This window comes from Natrix helvetica (genome assembly GCF_964273705.1).
Source record: "Natrix helvetica genome assembly, chromosome: 4".
NCBI classification, from domain to species: Eukaryota; Metazoa; Chordata; class Lepidosauria; order Squamata; family Natricidae; genus Natrix; species Natrix helvetica.
In genome coordinates this window covers 27,109,694-27,129,743 of record NC_138550.1, presented here as the reverse complement: position 1 = coordinate 27,129,743, position 20,050 = coordinate 27,109,694, and the positions used below count along the sequence as shown (strand labels likewise).

The following is a 20,050-nucleotide window of genomic DNA, read 5'->3' as shown; positions in this document are numbered from 1 at the left end:
TGTCAGTTTGAACTCACAGTAACTTCCCCAACATTGTACTTCTACATCTGTGTAGTTGAATACTTTAGGGCAAAATTGTAAAATGTAGAAGAATGTGCCATCTCAGTAATAATAAATAATAGGGTAGCTTTTGTTTCTCAAAAAGAGATAATATGCAATTAGTAGTACACAGGTTCTTATGTAAAAGAGAAATATTAATTGTCTAACCATTTAGTCCTATGGCTTCACATTTCCTTACAAATTAATATTTCATGTGGATTATAAACATTTTCCTTTTCCTTTTTTGGTGGTGTCATACATTATCATCAGTGCAATAATTAATAATTATTAATTATGCTAATAGTTAATCATTTGAAAAGTGGAAGAGATCAAAGCATCTAATCTTTGGGAGAATTGTTTTCCTAGCTGAAGAGGAGTAAGATATTGCATAATATTGTAAAATAAGCATCCATAAAATATCCTGAATATCAAATTCCAAAGAGTTACTTCCTAGAAATGTTATTATCAAAGATACTAAGCCAACAAAAGAGCATTGATGGACTTCACATTGCCAACAAGACTTAAGTTGACAACTGTACCCTAAATAGTGGACAAAGCATCTTAAAAGATATAGTCTATTAATTTTTCATAATCATCTACATTCTCAATCATTCTTGAATCCAATCACTTTTTCTGAATTCTGTCATCTTGTTTGTACCTTTGTCCTTCAAAATAATTCACTCATCGCCAATCCAGGTTTTATACAGCCTGTTTACACACTTTATTTCTTATCTGTTTTTTCTATTCTTATACTGCCCATCTCCAAGACTTTATGGATCTCTGATTCTTTCATTATCAGCATTCATTGGAGAATGTCATACAAATAATAAATTCACAATTTCATATGCACTCAAAACGATCACACAACTTTAATTGAGAACTATTACATTTTCCTTCTTTCTTTTGGCTTCACAAATACACAAAGGGCAAACAAAACTCAATTTTATCTCAAGCATGCTCATACTATTTTATGCAAGCTGGATCTCTATTAAAGTCTATCTTGTAAGACAACATCCTGTTGCTCTTGTCAACCAGGAAGTATACATAACCTGGAAGGATTCTTTTGAAATAATATCTACCAAGGAGTGTTGGGAATACTTTTTCATTTCTAGTTATAAGCATGAAGACTTTTACTGCTATAAACTACTGTGTCAACTAAGTTTATACCTGCTTGGGTTCTGGTTATCCCTTAACATCTTTATAATGTTTCTTAAATCCCTGTGCTTTACTAAGAGCTATAGGCTCACATGTCTATGTGCACAACACTTGTTCTTCCCCATATTATTGAGTGAAGATTAGAGTCATATATTTTGTACGAGCTCCAAGGAGAGATTGGATATAACCATGTAATACAGTCAAATTTGTCAAATTGCACCCAATATTTATCTCTGTAGGTAGAAACAAAAAGTACAACTCATGCAGACATCAAATAAAGTGGATATTATCTATGTGAAAGTTGACGAGAAGCTTGATAACAAATGGAGATGTTAATAGCTATAACTGCAATCTTTTTTCCATTAGATATCTTTAGATCATGGGTGACAAACTCATGATGTCATGTGACGTTTTGCGAGGTTTTTCCCATTCATGGAGCTGGGTGGGAGTTGCCTGCATGTGACACATCCAGCCACGGGCCGCCAGTTTGACACTCCTGCTCAAGATTTTGGGAAATACAATTCTGCACGCTTACTGAAAAAACCTGACATCTAAACAATTAGTATCTCTTTTGGGGCAAAACAATTTTAATATTAAAGGATTTTATATTCAAAGCCCATATTCAAAACCTAGTTCTTCTCTAGAAGGTCTTATAACTGACCATTTAAAGAAATAATATGTACACATACTATTAATGTTTTAAAACTAATTACTTCCTAATTAATTTAGGAAGTCTTTTGAATCTGCAATATTTACATACATACAAATAAATAAAAATGCCTTCATTAGTATTATTCACAAAATCAGTGATACTTTCTCCCTGCAATTCTTTATAGAGACATTTAGTATGTTTTAACGTACAGACAGTTTATCACACTCATGTAATGGATACGGAACCTTCTCTTTAAGTATATGTAAAATGTGTCAAGTGAGACAAAATGTACTTTAGTGCCTTTAAGGGCTATTTACTATAATTGGTCCACAAACTGAGGTTTGGGCTAGTTGACACAATGTGTTCATACAGTGCTCAATGCAAACATGGCCAGGAAAAGCAACTCACACCTCTGGCAACTTGCTGCTATATAATGAGAAATGTCAAGTCCCAAGATCAATGAAATTTCAGGCCCGGGGGACACGACAGGAATAGCATTGATTGCTTTAAAGAAACCAGTCAAAGGCTGAATGCAATATATTGCAGAGATAGACTCAGGAGGATAAACAGCCAAGTCCACTATACCTACATGACAAAAAATTCAATCATCTCTTAACACTAGCTGCTGGCTCCATTTGCCTCTGTTTTTTTTCCCAGTGAGCTAGTTCCAATTAAGGTGCACAAATTAATTTTTATCACTTCTGAATTAGTTTCTGGATTTGTATCCATTTCAAAAAAAACAACCAACCTGCCTTCCTTCTCCTTCCTTCCTTCCTTCCTTCCTTCCTTCCTTCCTTCCTTCCTTCCTTCCTTCCTTCCCTCCCTCCCTCCCTCCGATTTTCCACCCAGTCTAATTAGAAAAAAAGAACTTAAGCAATCTAACATACAGTACAAATGAAAAAAAAAGCAAGTTGCCAGTTTTTATAAGTTGAGTTACAGAACAAACTATGTAAAGCTATGCATAACGAAGAAAGGATTATTCAAGTTTTTAAAAAAGCAAGTTGAAGATTAATTAAACAACTTTCTCCAACTATAAACCCAGAACATGTTTTTTGTTTGAACAATCTAAAGGCTGCAGTCTGTATACTAACTGAAAAGACTAATGCAGGAATCCTACTGAAAACGTGAACCTCACATTTCTTAGTCTAGAGCATGGGTGTCAAATTTAATCGCATCATGTGATGTATCATGACGATTTTTGCCTTTGTGGAGCCGGTGCGGAGGTGGCCTGCACATGACGTATCAGGCCCATGGGCTTCCAGTTTGACATCCCTGGTCTATACAGCTTAACTTCTAAGAAGTTTTTAAGTAGTGTAGCAGCTAACAGAAAATCCTGATTGGGAGCCATGTGTAACTTCAGCTCCCTTCCGATGAAGTGATTTATTCAGAATTTTTAATTTGTTAACTATCACTTTAAAAATAATCCTTTTTCTACCATACATTTGGAAGCATTAAAATAGATTAGATATAATTTTAGGTAGATCAGTGTACCAATATGGTATGAGGCAGTATTAGAAGGTTGTTAGGAACTTATTAAAGCACTTATATATGTATATTTAGGTATGAGAACTAGTAAAGACCACATCACTAATGCTTTTCAACTTACTTAGTCACTTTATTAATAAGTAACACCATAGAGTGCTGAAGTGAGTGCAAGCATGTGTATATGCATATGAATGTAGCATATCAGATGTATTATTAGTGGTGTTGATGAAAAAAATAAAAGACGGGATCCTGCTCTATATAATTTTCTGAAACAACTGAAGTTCCTTTTGATAATTGGATGCACTGAAGCTGAAATTGATAATTAACTATCTTTCAGCTTAAAGGATCATTAGAAAGTCAAACACCTAGCCCACATAATTACCATAACCTGACATCTTTCTCTTGAGTTCCTTATCTCCTTATGTTCTGTAATATAAAATATCTTATCTGCATCGCCAGATGACAGCTTTTGTGAACCTAATCCTTTTCTAAAAAATATCATCCACATCTTCCTAGAAATTTATTTTAAAGATGTTAGCTAATTGGATTTAACCTAGCCTATACTCTGGTTTTCATTTTCCTTATAAAATAATCTCCAGTAAATAATTGTAGATATTCTAACAATATTTCTCTCTATAACTTTGGTAAAAAAAAAACTACAACAATTTTTCAGCAAATTATGAAACCCACAAATGATGACGTGTCTCCAAAGGCTTTCCTGGAGAAAATAGTGGAAAGGGGCCCATGAGGGAGAAGATGGAGAAGATGGCTATACAATTCGGTACAGAATTGAAAATATAAAAGAAATATTACATAAGATAGATAAATGGTAATAACTTACTGCTGTTCGGATTGTCACCAATGATATGATGTCGGCCACTCCAATACCACAACAGCAAAGTAGCATCCCGAGAGCCAGAGACAATGTAGCAGTCCCCACCAATATAAGACTCTGATCTGGCAAGACAAGTAACTACATCCCAATGGCCAAATACGATCTGTGTTAGTTTGCCTACAACAAAGAGAGGTTGCTTTACTGATTTTTTTTTCCTGTGCTGCGGTGCATGATGAATACAAATTGAAGCTACCCAAATAAATTTAAAAACAAAGCACAAATAAAAGACATTTTCAGCAATGGACTGGAAAACAGGCATTTTGATTGTCTTCAGACGGCAGGCAATAAAGTATTCAGTATGAGCATGTTGTATGCAGGCTGTATCAGGTATTAGACTGGACAAAAGCATAATATTTCCTTTCATTGGATCTAATCTCCATGCAGATGTGTTATTGCTGTTTTTTGACATATGATATGCCATTTCAGCCAATAGATGCCGGGTAATTTGCACTAAACGCTCTGCAGCTTTAACATGTATAAATGTAAAAAAAAAAAAAGCTGTTCCCTCCAGAGTTCTCAATCTGTATCCTAAAGGCTGAAGAGGTTTCTGCATTCCCAGGTGTCAAGGTGATATAACATTGACTTGTTGTTCATCAGAGAAACATAGAAAACTGTCCACTCTTGAATGGTAATGGCTCTCCAGAGTCTCAAACAGATATCCTGCCTTTCACCCACAAGTGATCATTCTTCACTGGAAATGCTAGGAACAGAACCTGTGACCTTCTCTATGCAAAGTATTTGTTGTATGATTGGAGTTACAATTGTTACCCTCCTGATCTCCTCCTGTCACAAAACCATCACATCCAAGGCAGCTGCTGGATTGTAAGCCTGAGAATTCTCATTGCAGCTGCTGCCACTCGAATTCTGAATATTTTAAAATCCCTTGAAAATTTAAACAATTTAAGGGGGGGGGGGTGTTAAGTAGTAAAGAAATCTGCTATTGATAACTAACAGATTTATCCCTATCCTAAAGGGGGGAAACATTAAACTTCACTCTCACCAGAACATCCTAAATGAGTATTCTCTCAAAAGATATTGCAAAATATCTGAGGTGCCTAAAATGCGATTACAAATTTATACTTAGACTGGCTTAAGAAAGCTGAGAGCAAAAATCTCTAAAATTTGAAACAGATTTCAAACCTTGTTTTTAAATTAGCTTTTGGGGTTTGTAACAGTTACCAATCCTTATTTCAATTCCTTCTCTGATATGAAAAAAAAATCTATTTACTATATTTACTATACTATATATCTATTACAATATTTAAATATTCAATTTAAAACATTTCTCTATTTTGACATTCTGTGAATGATATAGGAAAATGAATGAAATTCCATGTGAAAATTCCACCTGTTTCTGTTGAATAAACTCGAAAGCTCTTGTCCCAGAAACCACAGATGAGAATGTAGCGATTATCTGCTGTGACCACAAAACAATGAGCATTGATTTGAATGCTTTGATCCACAAGGTCTGTGATCTGCCGTTTATTCACACCAGAGTTATTGGCTGTGCAGAACAAGAAAAAAAAGCAAATTCTTTCAGAAACTTTATAGCATGAAAATAAACTTTGCATGTGAGTGAACATGCTAATTCAGGCACCACAGTAGCCTTACTATACCTTCAATTCAATCTGTCAAGTCTCAAATAAGAGCCAAAGCTTTTCTAATACATACTACTTTGCAAGCAATTTCCCCCCAAACATAATGTATATTTTTCATAGTGTAAAATTAGTGGCCTGTAACTCTTTTTCTCTATTTTGAATTCTTCTGATTCATGAAAATATTGTACACTAAATTATTGTTGAAACAAATTATTTCTTAATTATTTTCCATCTAACATAACATACCAATCAATGGATCCATTTCAATAGGAAGGTGATGAGCTTGATCTAGAGAATACCCAGGTGCTCCCCTCAGGCCTAAGGAACAGAAAAGAAATGTCAATAATGGCTGTATAAAATTAGGTTTGTACTATGGGATTCCTAATATTTCCCTCTTTCTTGCTTTCCACATTACAAAATGATAAGGAGGGTTTTTTTTTTTGTAAGACTGGAGACCTGTATGAACTTTTTCTGAAAGAAGAAACTATCAAATTGATTTGAATTAAATGGGACAAAGAAGATGGGGAAAACATTAAAATGATAATTACTAATTGTTAGTTTTGTATATTTTTACTTTATTGAAAAACTGCTCTCTCTCTCTTTGGGTGTATGTATGAATGAGTGAATGAATGAATAATTATGCCAGAAAAGATTCTGATATTGTATATGAGTGGGATGTAGTTTTATATTAATCTAGACCTCAAAAAAAGAGTAGGTCTTCACAACCTAATGAAAAACAACCCCTGGGCTCTATCACCCAGGCATGTTCTGGTTAAAGAAAAGTGGGCTGATATTACTATCAATGTTGCTTAGCTCAAGAGATGATACTTGAACCTTTTTGTAATAAACTTTGTGTTTTTACTTGCCAGAATTACAGTTTAATATAAATTTACAACAGGATGGCAAAGGGATATGTTGTGGTCCCAAAATAAGACCTATATGAGGGCATTTGTTCCGGATGTAGAAGTTGTCAGGCCTGCAAGCCGTCTTTTCATTTTGGACTTTAGGCCTGCTACACTTTCTATTATTCTATTATGCATTTTCTATTGTGGGAAAATGGGAGGGGGGGTTATACAGAATTGGGTGATATATAGCCATAACAAAATTCTTTCTAGAAAGCCAAGGTCATTCTTTGCACCTGGCCGGAACTGTATGGGTGGAAGCTGCCAGTGGAAGATTGAACTATGGACTTGTGGATGTGGGGGCAGGATCTTGAACTTTCAACTGGGTGGGAAAACCTGGAAGCTTTCAGATTCGGGTTTTCCCAGATGTGCCAATATGGCTCTCTTAATAAATTGGAACTTTGAGGAATCCTTTGCCTTGGACTCTGATTTACTTTTGGATGCTATCTGGAACCCTGACAGAAGTTTGGATTCCTTTCCCATTTTGCTGCATGTCTCTTTAGCAATTTCTCTACATTCTAATTCTCTATTCCTAAATCTGGGTTCTCAATCTATCTTTTTATAAATTTGTTTATGATGGTTTGTTTCTTATATGTTTTCATTTGTTTCTGAATAAAATTAGATGGAGACTGGCATGTTTATTACATTTTTAATGCATTAAATAGAATATGTGCATATCTAATGTGTAGAATAACAGAATAACAGAGTTGAAAGGGACCTTGCAGGTCTTCCAGTCTAACCCCCTGCTTAGGCAGGAAATGCTACACCACTTCAGGCAAATGGTTATCCAATCTCTTCTTAAAAACTTCCAGTGTTGGAGCGTTCACAACTCCTGGAGGCAGGCTGTTCCACTGATTAATTGTTCTAACTGTCAGGAAATTTCTCCTTAGTTCTAAATTGCTTCTCTCCTTGATTAGTTTCCACCCATTGCTTCTTGTCCTGCCCTCAGTTGTTTTGGTGAATAGCTTGACTCCCTCTTCTTTGTGGCAACTCCTGGGAAATTGGAACACTGCTATCATGTCTCCCCTAGTCCTCCTTTTCATCAAACTAGATATACCCAGTTCCTGCAATCGTTCATATCATAGATATCATAGGCATCATAGATATCAGGAAGGAGTGTATATAAAGGAAGTGATTGCAGCTGAATCTCCCCACAACTCCAATAAATTCCAGTGATTTCCTCCTGCCATAGTTCACACATAGGGAATGCACCAGGTAGGAAAGCAAACGGCTAAAGCAATATGACAAAGTTAAAGTTCAGCTGTTTTCATCCATACCTTGCTTGATCTTAAAAAAAACCCTAGTCTCTCCCCTCTTTACACTTTAATGACTTTAAAAAAAAGCAAAAGTAGTGAACGTATAACTAGCTTGGCCTAGCAATGCATTGTTATCCACATGCAATCTAATAGAATAATTTATACTTAAATTGGGAGGATATAAACAAGCATTTAAAAGAATACCAGACAGATTATTTAGGGGTGTGTGTATGTTTGTATATATGTGGTTGTGTGTTTGAGTGTTTTGAGGTGGCATTTAATTTCTCCAATGATACTTTCAGAGGTAGATTAAGTTATAGGAAACATTTTTAAACATCTTGATTTATTTACAAACCTTCTTTTGAAAATAAATATTTTCATTTATTTGGGTAATAAGGTTCAATACAAGCCCGACCCAAACTATACAAACTCATCAAAAATCCATCTTGAAACACATACCTACAGTATTGTGCCACCTATTCACTGCAAAAAGCCGGCTGCAAGTCACAGTTACCACTGCAGGAATTGTAAGGTGTGGGAGTGTATTGGCTGCCACGTGTGTGACAGGAGAATTTGATGGAAATTTGAGCACCATTATAACATCTTGCTGCATCTGATCTTTAAACATAAGTGGGCTCTGTGGAAGGAAACACTGTTGAGTAGAAAGGAAAAGAGAACAGAAGAAAACAGAAAGAATAACATAATTAGTGAGAAGGTCTGAAGGGAAAATAAGGTTAAGAGAGGCAGGAAGTACTTACACATCCAGGAGAAAAATGTTATTTATACAGCTACCACTACAAATACAAGACAGCAAAATTAGAGAACTGGTTACTGGTGAATTATAGTAAGCCAAATATGGAAAAGTCATGGCAAATGTCCATTAGTTTATCATTACAGGACATGTGATGATACAGCCAACATTAACAAATAGAAAATCTCACTAAAACGCTTACAGTTGTTTATATAGTAAAGATGTCAAACAGAAGCAGTAGTTTAGTCATTCATTAGGCTTATACAATACGCAAGCTGAAGAAACATAAACTGGAGGATTTGAGTTAGGAGCTTATAAAAGGCAATAGCAAAATTAAATGTATAGCATTAACAGTAAGAAGAAACACTGAGCTAAGCTGAAAATGGCAAAACCATGGAATACACTCTCCTTAATAAAATGTATTCCTGTTCTCTAATATTATCCTGGTGATTTTTAGTGATGTGGAACAGAATGAGGAAGTGTACTGTAACCTAAAAAGCAATCTAGTCATGCAGCACTTGTCATGCTAGAATGCTTGAGTGAACAGACATGTCTTCAGCAGTTGTCTAGTAGAAGACAACATAGGAGAGGTAACTTTCCTAAAGAAGGAGACACCATAAAAAAAGGAAACACCATAACTGAAAAGATATTACTACTGGCCACAATACTGAGAACCAAATATATTAGTACAAGCTGGGAGATCCCAACTAATTTTAAAGCACATGTTGGAAGACATGGGGAGAAGTAATAGGACTTCATAAGCTAAATGTCAAGCCCTGTATCACACAACACAATAAAGGAAACAGAAATCACAAAGAACTCAATCAGAAATTTTAATGAAAGAATCAGAGGTAAGGAGCAGAACCTAGGAGTCTACACACCCTATTTGATTCATTAAAGTGGTCTCTTTAAAATGAACTCTTTGAAGATTTTGAATATTTATTCCTTGGCTTTGTAAAATATGGACTGAGTTGTCACTTCTGTATGTAAAAGTACTAGCACTGCATCAAGACCTCAAATACTTCAATCACACTGCCTGATTCAATTGGAAACAAAGTGCTCAATGTAATCAGAATGATGACGAGATCATGGTTCCACACTTCCAGGTGATCATCACCAGCAATTTCACATAGACACTGAATAGCAAGGCACTTTGTGTTACATCAAAGCATGTTCGCCATAGGAGGAACAGAAAGATTCCATTGACATTCTGTGTTGGTGTTTCTGTAAGGAGGCATAGAACTATCACAATATTCTGCTCCCAAATCCCAAACTACTAAATTTCTCTAGCATAGCAAAAAATCAGTGAAGTGGCAAGATGCTGAAAATTCCAGAAGAACTTCTCTAGCTCTCTTTTGGTAAAGGAAATCTATTATAGCAACCAAGCCTATTTCAATTATTTATCCATATCTTCTACTTCAATTATTTATCCATATCTTAATAGTTTTCTTCCACTCACACTTGCAACTGAATGGCTTTAAATTTCACTTTATCATCTTGCCAAAAGGGGGAAAACTAAACAGCTACATATGCAACATTTGTTATCACATGTGAATATAATTGTCAATGGATTTAATGTCTAAAATGTTATTTATTTCCAATCCATTCAATCCTTCCAATATCCTTAAAAATAACATAGGATTGCGATCTGCATGATTGATCTTTGGAAAAACAGTAAATTAAAAAAACAGTCCTGCCCCTCCCTATGTACTTCTTAGGTAAAGGCATATAGATTACAGATCTAAATAATTTCCAGAATATTCTAGAAGTGTTATGAGAATATATTTTACTTGCTATGATTTTGCTGTCCCTTAAGGCTTTAAGCATTTTCTTTTCCATATTTTAAAGAATAACAATAGTCTTCAACTTATGCTCATAATTGAGCCCACAATTACGGTCATAAGTCATTTGGATCGTTAAGCGGATCACCATGTGAACTAACCTGATTTTACAACTTTTTTTTGTGGCAGTAATTAAACAAACACCGAGTGATAAAGCAAATGTAGTGGTCATTAAACAAACTCAATGGCTGTTAAGCAAAACCATTGTTCACAATGGTATTTTTTGCTGGGAAATAAAGCAAACACTGATTTTTGGCAAAAATTGTGTAAATTGCAGTTCCATGACTATGGGACACAGCAAACAGCTATAAATGCAGGGCAGTTGCTGACCACTCAAAATGTGGCCACATGACCACAAGGGTGTATCCATGCCAACAATCGGAACTTCAAATACAGTCTTAAATACATTTGGGGGGGAATCTATCATAACTTTGAACAGAAGTAAAGTGACTGGTTTGCTACTATTGGACTATGAATGGGGACCCAGGTTCACATCTATCTGCAGAAACTCTCAGGGTGAATTTGAACTGTTACTCAATACAACCTGTTTAAGTAGACTGTTGATTTGAGATTAAAATGGGAGGAATGAGTTCTACATACATTGCCTTTTGCTTCTGGGGAAAAAGAGGGATATAAATGTAATAAATGAAAAATCATTAATTGCAAGAAAAAATCTTGCCTAAACAATTGTGCCTTTAATATGTAATGGTAGCTGAAGTAGGACCATTTAAAAATGTTCTGGACTTTCCCTTAAATATTTATAAATAATTCTCAAATTTTAGAGGTTTAAAATATGAACTTTTTTGTTCCTATTTTGTTCCTGAAAGAAATACAGTATAATTCTTTCCATACATATATTTATATGTCTGTGAAATAAATACAGAAAAATGAATTAGAAATTATGTTCTAATTTCTAATTAGAGTTTAAACAGGTATTCAGCATCTTCTCTTTGAAAAGAGAGCAAGGTGATTAACTATAATTCCTCATTTTGGATACCTAACCAGCAATCATAGATCACATAAATAATTTCTTCAGCAATGGTCTGAAATAATCTACTGTGGTATGTTTCTACCATAACAACATAGGCTTTTTAAATTATAGAACATATTGTTAATCATAAGCATATTTACTATAGTAGAAACTGATTTAAAGAATCAAATCGTTGATAAATCACTTAGTAATTACCCTAGTTCTCCTTCTCTTTTAGCATACTATTATTTCCTGCACACAGAAACACACACACAGAAAATCTGAGTTTCTAGGGAAGTCAGAACACATAAAGAGAAAGTGTTACTTAAATGGGCATTTATGACCAATAAAGGATTCTTGGATTCAGAGGAAATAAATCCCTAACAAGCAGTTTTATCTCACCAGGTGCATAGCAGAGCTCCGAGGAGGATGTGGCTCGATAAGCAACTGAGATGGCGTCTGTCCAAAGTTCTGTATCTGTGCCTCCATGGCCTGCAGGGAAAGCAGAGTGCTTGTCATAATCAATGTGCATCAAAAATATAGGTCAACACACTCCTTGACAATACAAGCATATCCCAAGTCAGCCATGAAAAAAAGTCCAGAAAATTCACTGGGTGCTCTTCTCCCAGGCTGCAGACTCATCCAAGTGTTAGTATTTTGTAGACAAGTGTTGGTTCTTTCAAGCATGCTTCAGTTACTCCACTAATCATTGCTATTTCAAGTAGCTGCAAATGCATGTGAAAATGTTAACCTGTGAGGACATGCAGCTTAAGACCTTGTGAGAGTTCTCTGCACTAAACATAACATATACCTTAATGAAGTCCTTTGTAAGGAGGAAAGTATGAGGGTATCTAATAAAATAAGCATCTGGGATCTTGAATTAGAAAAAGAAAAATATAATTTGTGGAGAATACAAATCTAAAAAAATATATAATTTCCATCAGATTAACTAAGCACAATAGAGATAATTATGCAGCTAATTGTTTATCTACTTGTAGATAAACCAATTAGCTAAATATACAATTTTTATTGTGTTTTAACGCCATTTTCCTTGGTACATAAGCATTTCCTTACTCAGTCTTCTTCAGATTAACGTGCTATTTCATTGCTCACTTAATCATTAATAATGAGGTTATACATACTGTATTATTAATAATTTGAATTTTTTCAGTATTATCTCTCCCAACAATTTCCCTTACTTTTTTCTGCAGATCAAAAATCGTACTAACAGTAACAATTAAAAAAAAAAAAACATAACCAGCAGCCAAACTTGACACATTTGAAAGTTACAAGTTGACTTGGTGCTGGCGCTGAAGACATGTTGTCGGAAAAAGACCTAATGTGTGAAGCAATTAATGAAGTGCTAGCAATGCAAGTTTCCACTTTTAAAAAGAGGACAGGAATTATTGCTCACCACCTGCCCACGATACTGTGTCCTACCCAGCATTATAGAATGGATATCCCTTAAAGAAGTGTTTCTCCACCTTAGCAACTTTAAAACGTCTGGACTTCAACCCCCAGAATTCCCCAGCCAACCTTGGTTGAGAGCCACTGCCTTAAAGAGTCATGATATGGAAAATAGTTTCAGTTTTGACTGCTTATAATGAAAATAACATGGTTTTATAACAATCTACAGAAATTCCCTCATGACTTCTAAGGCAGCAGATTTGTGAACAGCTATGCTAGCAACAGCAATGTTGAATTGTGTTTACTATCCTCTATCCTGCTCTGCTTACAAAATCTACACAAAACCTGGTTACACTCAACCTTTTCTTAAGATATAGTAAAACAGAGCACACTGAAATGAACAGGATATTTATTATGGTATAAATGACTAACGGTTCATTGTTACCAAAGAACAATGCCACTAAGGAATCAGTCTAACCAGGAAAAATACATCTCTATTTCCAGTAGTTTGAAATCCATCTGTTTATTCAATAGGTTGCAAACTAAGAGTATTACATGCAATTAGAAGGTCTGAGGAAAAAAAATTAAATACAAAAGGAAAGGCAATGACTACAGACAGTGTGTTTGTACATTGTTGTAACACATGTTCTGTTATTTCTTATTTGTTTACCATTTGACTCCATCCTCTGCCAGAATCCTACCCATATCCTAGTTATGTATGTAAAAACATTAAATAGGTATGCCTTAATATATAGTACATGCACAATAGGTTATGTACTAGGTTATTTTCCACATGATTTAAGTATTTATCTCTTTTTTTCCCTGTCATTTGAAAAACCCAATGAATACTTGGTACAAAACATCAGCGAACTGCATGCAAAGCTTTCAAGAAAATCTCCACAAATCACATTCACTAGATGATAATTGAATCTAATACTGCAATCCCATGTCCACTTACCATTCTGTAAGCTCATTAAATTCAATGATTTCTAAACAGACATCCATCAAATTGTACAGGCAATGTTATTTAGAAACAGATAGCAGGAAATGCCCTAATAAATAAATATTCCTGATAGTCCAAAAATAAACTATGCTTGAGCAAGAATTGCACTCCAACTATTTCTGAAAACAATTTGCCTTACCTGAATAAGAAAAAAACCCCAATCTCTTTCATCTCTTATATTTGTCAACTTCCTATGTCTAAGGCTTGCTGATGTCTCCCTTCATCTTATGCTTTTAGTTTTTTCTCCCTATACTATTTGGGGCTCATTCTGAATACATTATTTCTGAAATAGGTAGGAGAGTATGTCTGAGTCTCTGGAGGGTTCAGGAGAACAGAACAGTGCTCTTTTTGTTCCAATACAGAATAATACATGCAACATACATAGAAAATCTTGTGCAATGCATAACAACCCCTGTCCACCCCCAAGCAATGGTTGACTGCTCCAGCTGCAAACAATTCTGCATATTCTTCCAACAAATATGTGCAGCACATAAATATATTTGTATAGTTGTGTGTGCTTGCAGTATATACTATCAGAAGCTACATTTCAAAAAAAGGACAATGCTGGGACAAAAACCCAAGGCATTTCATTACAAAATTAAGTGACTCCAGCTGTATATATCCATTTGAACATACAAACTACTGTCACACTGAAATACATAAATACAAGCATATGTTCCTTTCCCTTCTTCCAATAAGAACAGCAAAAACAACGATAACCAAGCAAACAATAACAAAAATAAAACCTAGGAGGGAAATGACTGCATTGGGAAGAGAAGAAAATAGGGGCTAGGTAAAGAAAAGTGGGGAATGGAAAAGGTAAGTGAATATGATGGAAAAAGAGAGCAGCAATACACAAAAACTATTGCTCAGACTAAATTTCAAATACATCCAAGCATTGCAGCAGTAAGCTCACAATTTTAATAATAAAACTAATGCATATCCCAGGTACTTGGGAAGGACAGAAATGCCAAATCCAGACTAAATCTCTGACTGTATGCAATTAGTTATAATGATAATATCTCCCCCCTCCATGAAATCTGGGGATAGAGTAGGAAAGAAAATCGGTACTCAAGGTTTTTTAGCCTTAAAATGTACAGCCAAGATGCAGAAAATCTCTCAAAATTAGTATGTGAAGCCTGATATTGCTATGAAAATTTTGTGTCTATCTTGAAATTCAAATACATGCCGATGAAATACAGTCATTAATTTTTCACTCATATATGTTTAAAAGTAAAGGGAACTACAGCAGATAAAAGTCTCTTGGGATAGCCACATTTTACTAAATATATGGTATCCACACAATAAAACATTAAAGTTATTATCTTAAATCACCAATCAATAACCTTGTACTCACAAGTTAAAACTATGCCTAACATATCAAGAAAGTTGGAAAAGATTATAAAACTAATTTAGTCCACTCCCCCTGCTTAGTATAGGATCTATTATACTATCAACATATTTGATAGATGATCACTCCACTCAGAAAAACTACATAAAGGAATGCCAAAAACTGATGGTTTCCAGAAGGGTGCACTTGATATTTATTGTGAATGGTTTTTTTTAATGCCATTTGGTGTCTAAAATAATACTCTAATAACAATACAATCCAGTAATCATGAAACAAATGGACAAAACTATCATAATCTTGTAATCATCACAATTAAACAGCACCGTGCTTCAGCAAAATCTCACCACACACACACAGGAACTTTCTGTCACAACAGGAATAAGTCTCTTCTGGTAGTTTTAAATTATAATAAACGTATATTGTCACAAGCTTTCATAGTATAGAGCTCACTTCCTCAGGTGCATGAATTGTTACCCCAAATGGCAGACCAGCTTTTTATTTTTTGAGGCAGTTAAGATTTCCTTCATAGCATAGAAAAAAAACAACTACTTGCTGCTGTTTCCAATTTTATAAGCATGAATGGAGCTTTTTTATGTTAATTAGGTGTTTGAAGATACTACTGTGGCATGCTGAGTGTTTCATCTTCTACACTAGAGGAAGAATATTGTCCAAGCCCATAATTTAAAGGGCCTAGGTGAAGTCCTTGAGTTTTCTTTGTAATACTGAAAATCAGAATTGCTACTGCCAATCACTGCAGGAAATAATTCCAAACTAAACAATCCAAGAGTCTAACTTGGCATAAGGCCATTTCCTATTTTTGGAGCCAAATGAAACTATTTTGAAGTCTTGCTGTTGCCATTTCCTTTGCAATTCATGCTGCTGAGCATGACCAGATTCCCCTCTTTCTTCTATTGCATGCATGTCCAACTGATGGAAAATCGACAATAGTTCCATCTATGTAAAGTTAGAACATGGAGCTTGACAAGATGTTATATGACATTTACATTTAAAGCAGCAAGGATGAAATGCCCCTAATACTTTCTGCCATATAAAAGGTTTAAAGGAGGATTTCCCAAACTGAGACATGTCCTTCTTTTTAGAAAATACAGACAGAATCCAGGGCAGGTATGAAGAACATTTTAGTTATCTTGTTATAATAAATCCACCTTTCCCAAAGATTCAAGATATGGCTTCCATTGTTCATTTTGGATCGTTAGGGAAAGTGTGTACATTAAAGGTAAAGGTTCCCCTCGCACATATGTGCTAGTCGTTCCCGACTCTAGGGGGCGGTGCTCATCTCCATTTCAAAACTGAAGAGCCAACGCTGTCCGAAGACATCTCTGTGGTCATGTGGTCAGCATGACTAAACGCCAAAGGCGCACGGAACGCTGTTACCTTTCTACCACAGGTGGTTCCTATTTTTCTACTTGCATTTTTACGTGCTTTCAAATGGCTAGGTTGGCAGAAGCTGGGACAAGTTACAGGAGCTCACTCCGTTACATAGTGCTAGGGATTTGAACCGCCGAACTGCTGACCTTTTTGATCAACAAGCTCAGGTCTTAGCCACTGAGCCACTGTGTCACCTTTGTGTACATTGTGTGTACATTAAGATTACATAAAAGAGAGTTGTAATGGCAAAAAGATTAGGAACTCCTGGTCTGAAGGAATGCCAAACGATTAGGCATTAATCCAACAAATTTAAATACCATATGCAGGATGCCTTTAAATGTAAGGCAATACCATATTAAAAAAAAATGTCAGTGAAGACAAACTAAGTCCTCTTTATTGTATTTCTGTTTCATTTTTCTTCCATTGAACAAAGGAGGCAGAATAATTCTTACTGCTTTTTTGTATAAAAACTCAACTTGATTGTATTCTGTTTAGAGCAGACATGACTGACAGCACACTGGGTAAATAGCATATGCAGCCTGAAAATGTTATTGTTTCATACTAATGATATGAGATATTGCTTTTTTATTTGTGTTTATAGCTGTTAAATAGCATTAAAATCTTCAAAAGCAGTGAGAATAGACCTGAAGATTATTGATTTCAATTTGACATTAATGCATACAGCTGAGAAGAATTTTTTTAAAAAAGAAGCAATAACCACTGTAATCCTTGGCAGACAAGAATTCTTGTCTATTTTATAAGACTACTAAACGAAGAAAAATACTTATTTTCAATTCTTAGTAACTCTTTTTTTTACTGAGAACACTGCAGAAGAGTGATGGAATCCACTATGTCAGTTAATGTGGTAAGTGTAGAGTCGCTCATTATTTATCTCTTTCTGGAAACACTTTCTGTTTTCTTTATTTTCTCTCTCTTCTTCCTTACATTTGCACGTTGCTGGAACAAAAGGTCAAATTGTTCTTCCCTGACCGGTGGTGTGACCAGTCAGTTTCTTAGATCAGGCCAAGGGTAGCACTTGATTTTCTCTCTACTATTCTACAATATATTTATTTGTGCCTTCAAGGAAGAATTCACTGGACAAGTCAGTTTCAAGTTTTCTTCGCAGCATTTTTCAGAAGTGGTTTGCTATTGCCTGCTTCCGAGGGCTGAGAGTAACTGGTCCAAGTCACCCAGCTGGCTTTGTGCAATATCACTGGTTACATACTGTATTTTTCGGACTATAAGACGCACCGGTGTATAAGACACAGCAAGATTTCGAAGAGCTAAGTAAGAAAAAAAAGTTGTTGTCCTCCCCAGCCCCCAGGAGCACTCTGCAGGCTTCAGCAGGGCTGGGGAAAGGCAAAAATGCCTCAGTTTTTGCGAAAAAGGCCTGTTTTTTTTTAAAAAAAAGGGATGCGGGGGCAGTGCTTCGGGAGGACAAAAGTGGCTGTATTCGGTGTATAAGATGCACCAACATTTCCACGCTCTTTTAGGAGATAAAAAGGTGCGTCTTATACTCTGAAAAATAAGAGTATATTCATACCAGAAAGTCACTGTTTAAATAGTGGAATTCATATTCAATTATTTATACAGATACTTAGCCTATCCAGCAGTTAGCCATTAGACACTTGCTCCAACTGCTGTGACCTGCAATGATACAAAAATATCTATTTCTGTCAAAGAGTTCGTCTGTTAAAAATGCTGCAAGCTATTTAAGTCTTCTGCAAAAAATTCTTTTCTTTCTTGCCATCTATTGTATGATTCTTTCCTGTATATCCTGATTAGAGGATTATGTATATTATATCCTTTACCAAACCACTAAAAACTAACTCATAAGCAGTTGTACTGTAATGTCACCAACTTTGGTTGAAAGGCATCAGATTAAATAGATTGACCTAGCAGAGTAAAAAAGGATCAAAAGTCCTTTTGGGTCTCTCTCTCTGCACAGTTAGAATGAGACAGTGAGGATGAATGGAGGATGAGTATTGTTATAGTTAATATAAATATACAAACTAACTCTATTGAAACAGCATTTATGCATATTGGCTGTGTGTGAAATGAATATGTCTTTGATTACATTTGGTACACGGGCTAAAAATAAATGAGGTACAATGACTGTTTCTTTCCACTTAGTTTTATTTGTCATCAGACATGCTAGAAAACTTAAAATAAAGTGTACTTATCAGAATGTATGCCTTAGGGCAAGTCAGTGTTTTCCCAACATGTTTGTCTGGAGTTACTAATGGAACTGTTTCTCGTGAAAGGATCTCACGTATTCCCCTTTGCCCACCCACCATGTGCTCAGTTAATTTCAGTTTTTATTTGTATAAGAAACAACATTGGATTTCATTATATATTTAAGGCGCCTAGAGACCATTGGCTGAAAGGAATCTTATTTTCTTCAAAATTAAATGCTAAAATTACAAAATGCAGTTTTGAGTAGTTGAAAGTAAAAGGCTTTACTGTGAATTTGAAACTATTCCTTCTCTCCTGATAAAAAATGCTTTTTGGTGCTCGTGAAACTTGACAGCAATTGCTTACAGCTGCCTAGTTTAACTTTTATTTAAAGAACTCAATTGTGAGCTTTTAAAATTAGAATTGTATCGTACATTAAAGAATGCTATGTTTATTTTTGAGGACATAACTTTATTACCATATATTCAGTCAAAGTTTGGGTAATTTTTGCTTATTAGTTTTAGTTTTACTTACATTTATTATATTCAAAGCTATTGGAAGTTTACGCATGGGTTCAGATCAAGGCAAGGGACTATAAAGTAGTTTATAGTTTGCTGTCTTTTTAAAATAAAGAAAAAATGAATTATTTTACAGTCTATAACACAGGAGCCAGCAGCGCTTATCTTCAGTACTTACCGGACTCATATTTAAGATTATAATGCAACATTAAAGTTGAATTTAGATCTAATCATACTCAGAGAAGACTTACAGAATTCGACCTAGCTTGTTGTGGCTACTAATTCCAGCTGTTTAAAATCCTTTATTTCTGATTTGATTTCCAAAGAAAGTTCCATGTCTCCTCTAGTCTTTAAGAAAACCAGTTCTAGAATATTGGTATCATCACTTCCCACTTTTTATATAAACTTGGCAAGGTGCTTCTAATATCACAATTGCCTCAGAAAAAAAGGTCACACCGGAAAGTGGAGAATTATCAGATTTTCAAATGAGCCTTCTATAAATGGACTATGTATAAATGAACTTTTTAGTCACTGGGATTATAGTTCCAGGATTTTTTCCTCTAATGTCTCTGCCTAGTTCTAAAGAAAGCCAAGGACAGAAAATCCATATCCATTCCTTTAAAATTATCATACCTGAAGGCTAAACAAGACAAGAACTGTCAA

At 35.1% G+C, this 20,050-nt stretch overlaps 1 protein-coding gene across 3 annotated transcripts in view; it reads right to left on the bottom strand.

Annotated features, from left to right (window-relative positions):
• The window catches only part of NBEA (neurobeachin), a 370,152-nt gene that overhangs the window by 8,249 nt on the left and 341,853 nt on the right, over positions 1-20,050 (bottom strand). For all 3 annotated transcript variants that reach the window (XM_081951245.1, XM_081951243.1, XM_081951244.1), the window contains 5 exons: positions 11,947-12,036; positions 8,442-8,634; positions 6,071-6,142; positions 5,575-5,730; positions 4,173-4,343 (listed from right to left, as the gene is read on the bottom strand). In XM_081951245.1, the coding sequence (XP_081807371.1) occupies positions 4,173-4,343; positions 5,575-5,730; positions 6,071-6,142; positions 8,442-8,634; positions 11,947-12,036 (682 nt within the window). The remainder of the gene's footprint in view (positions 1-4,172; positions 4,344-5,574; positions 5,731-6,070; positions 6,143-8,441; positions 8,635-11,946; positions 12,037-20,050) is intronic.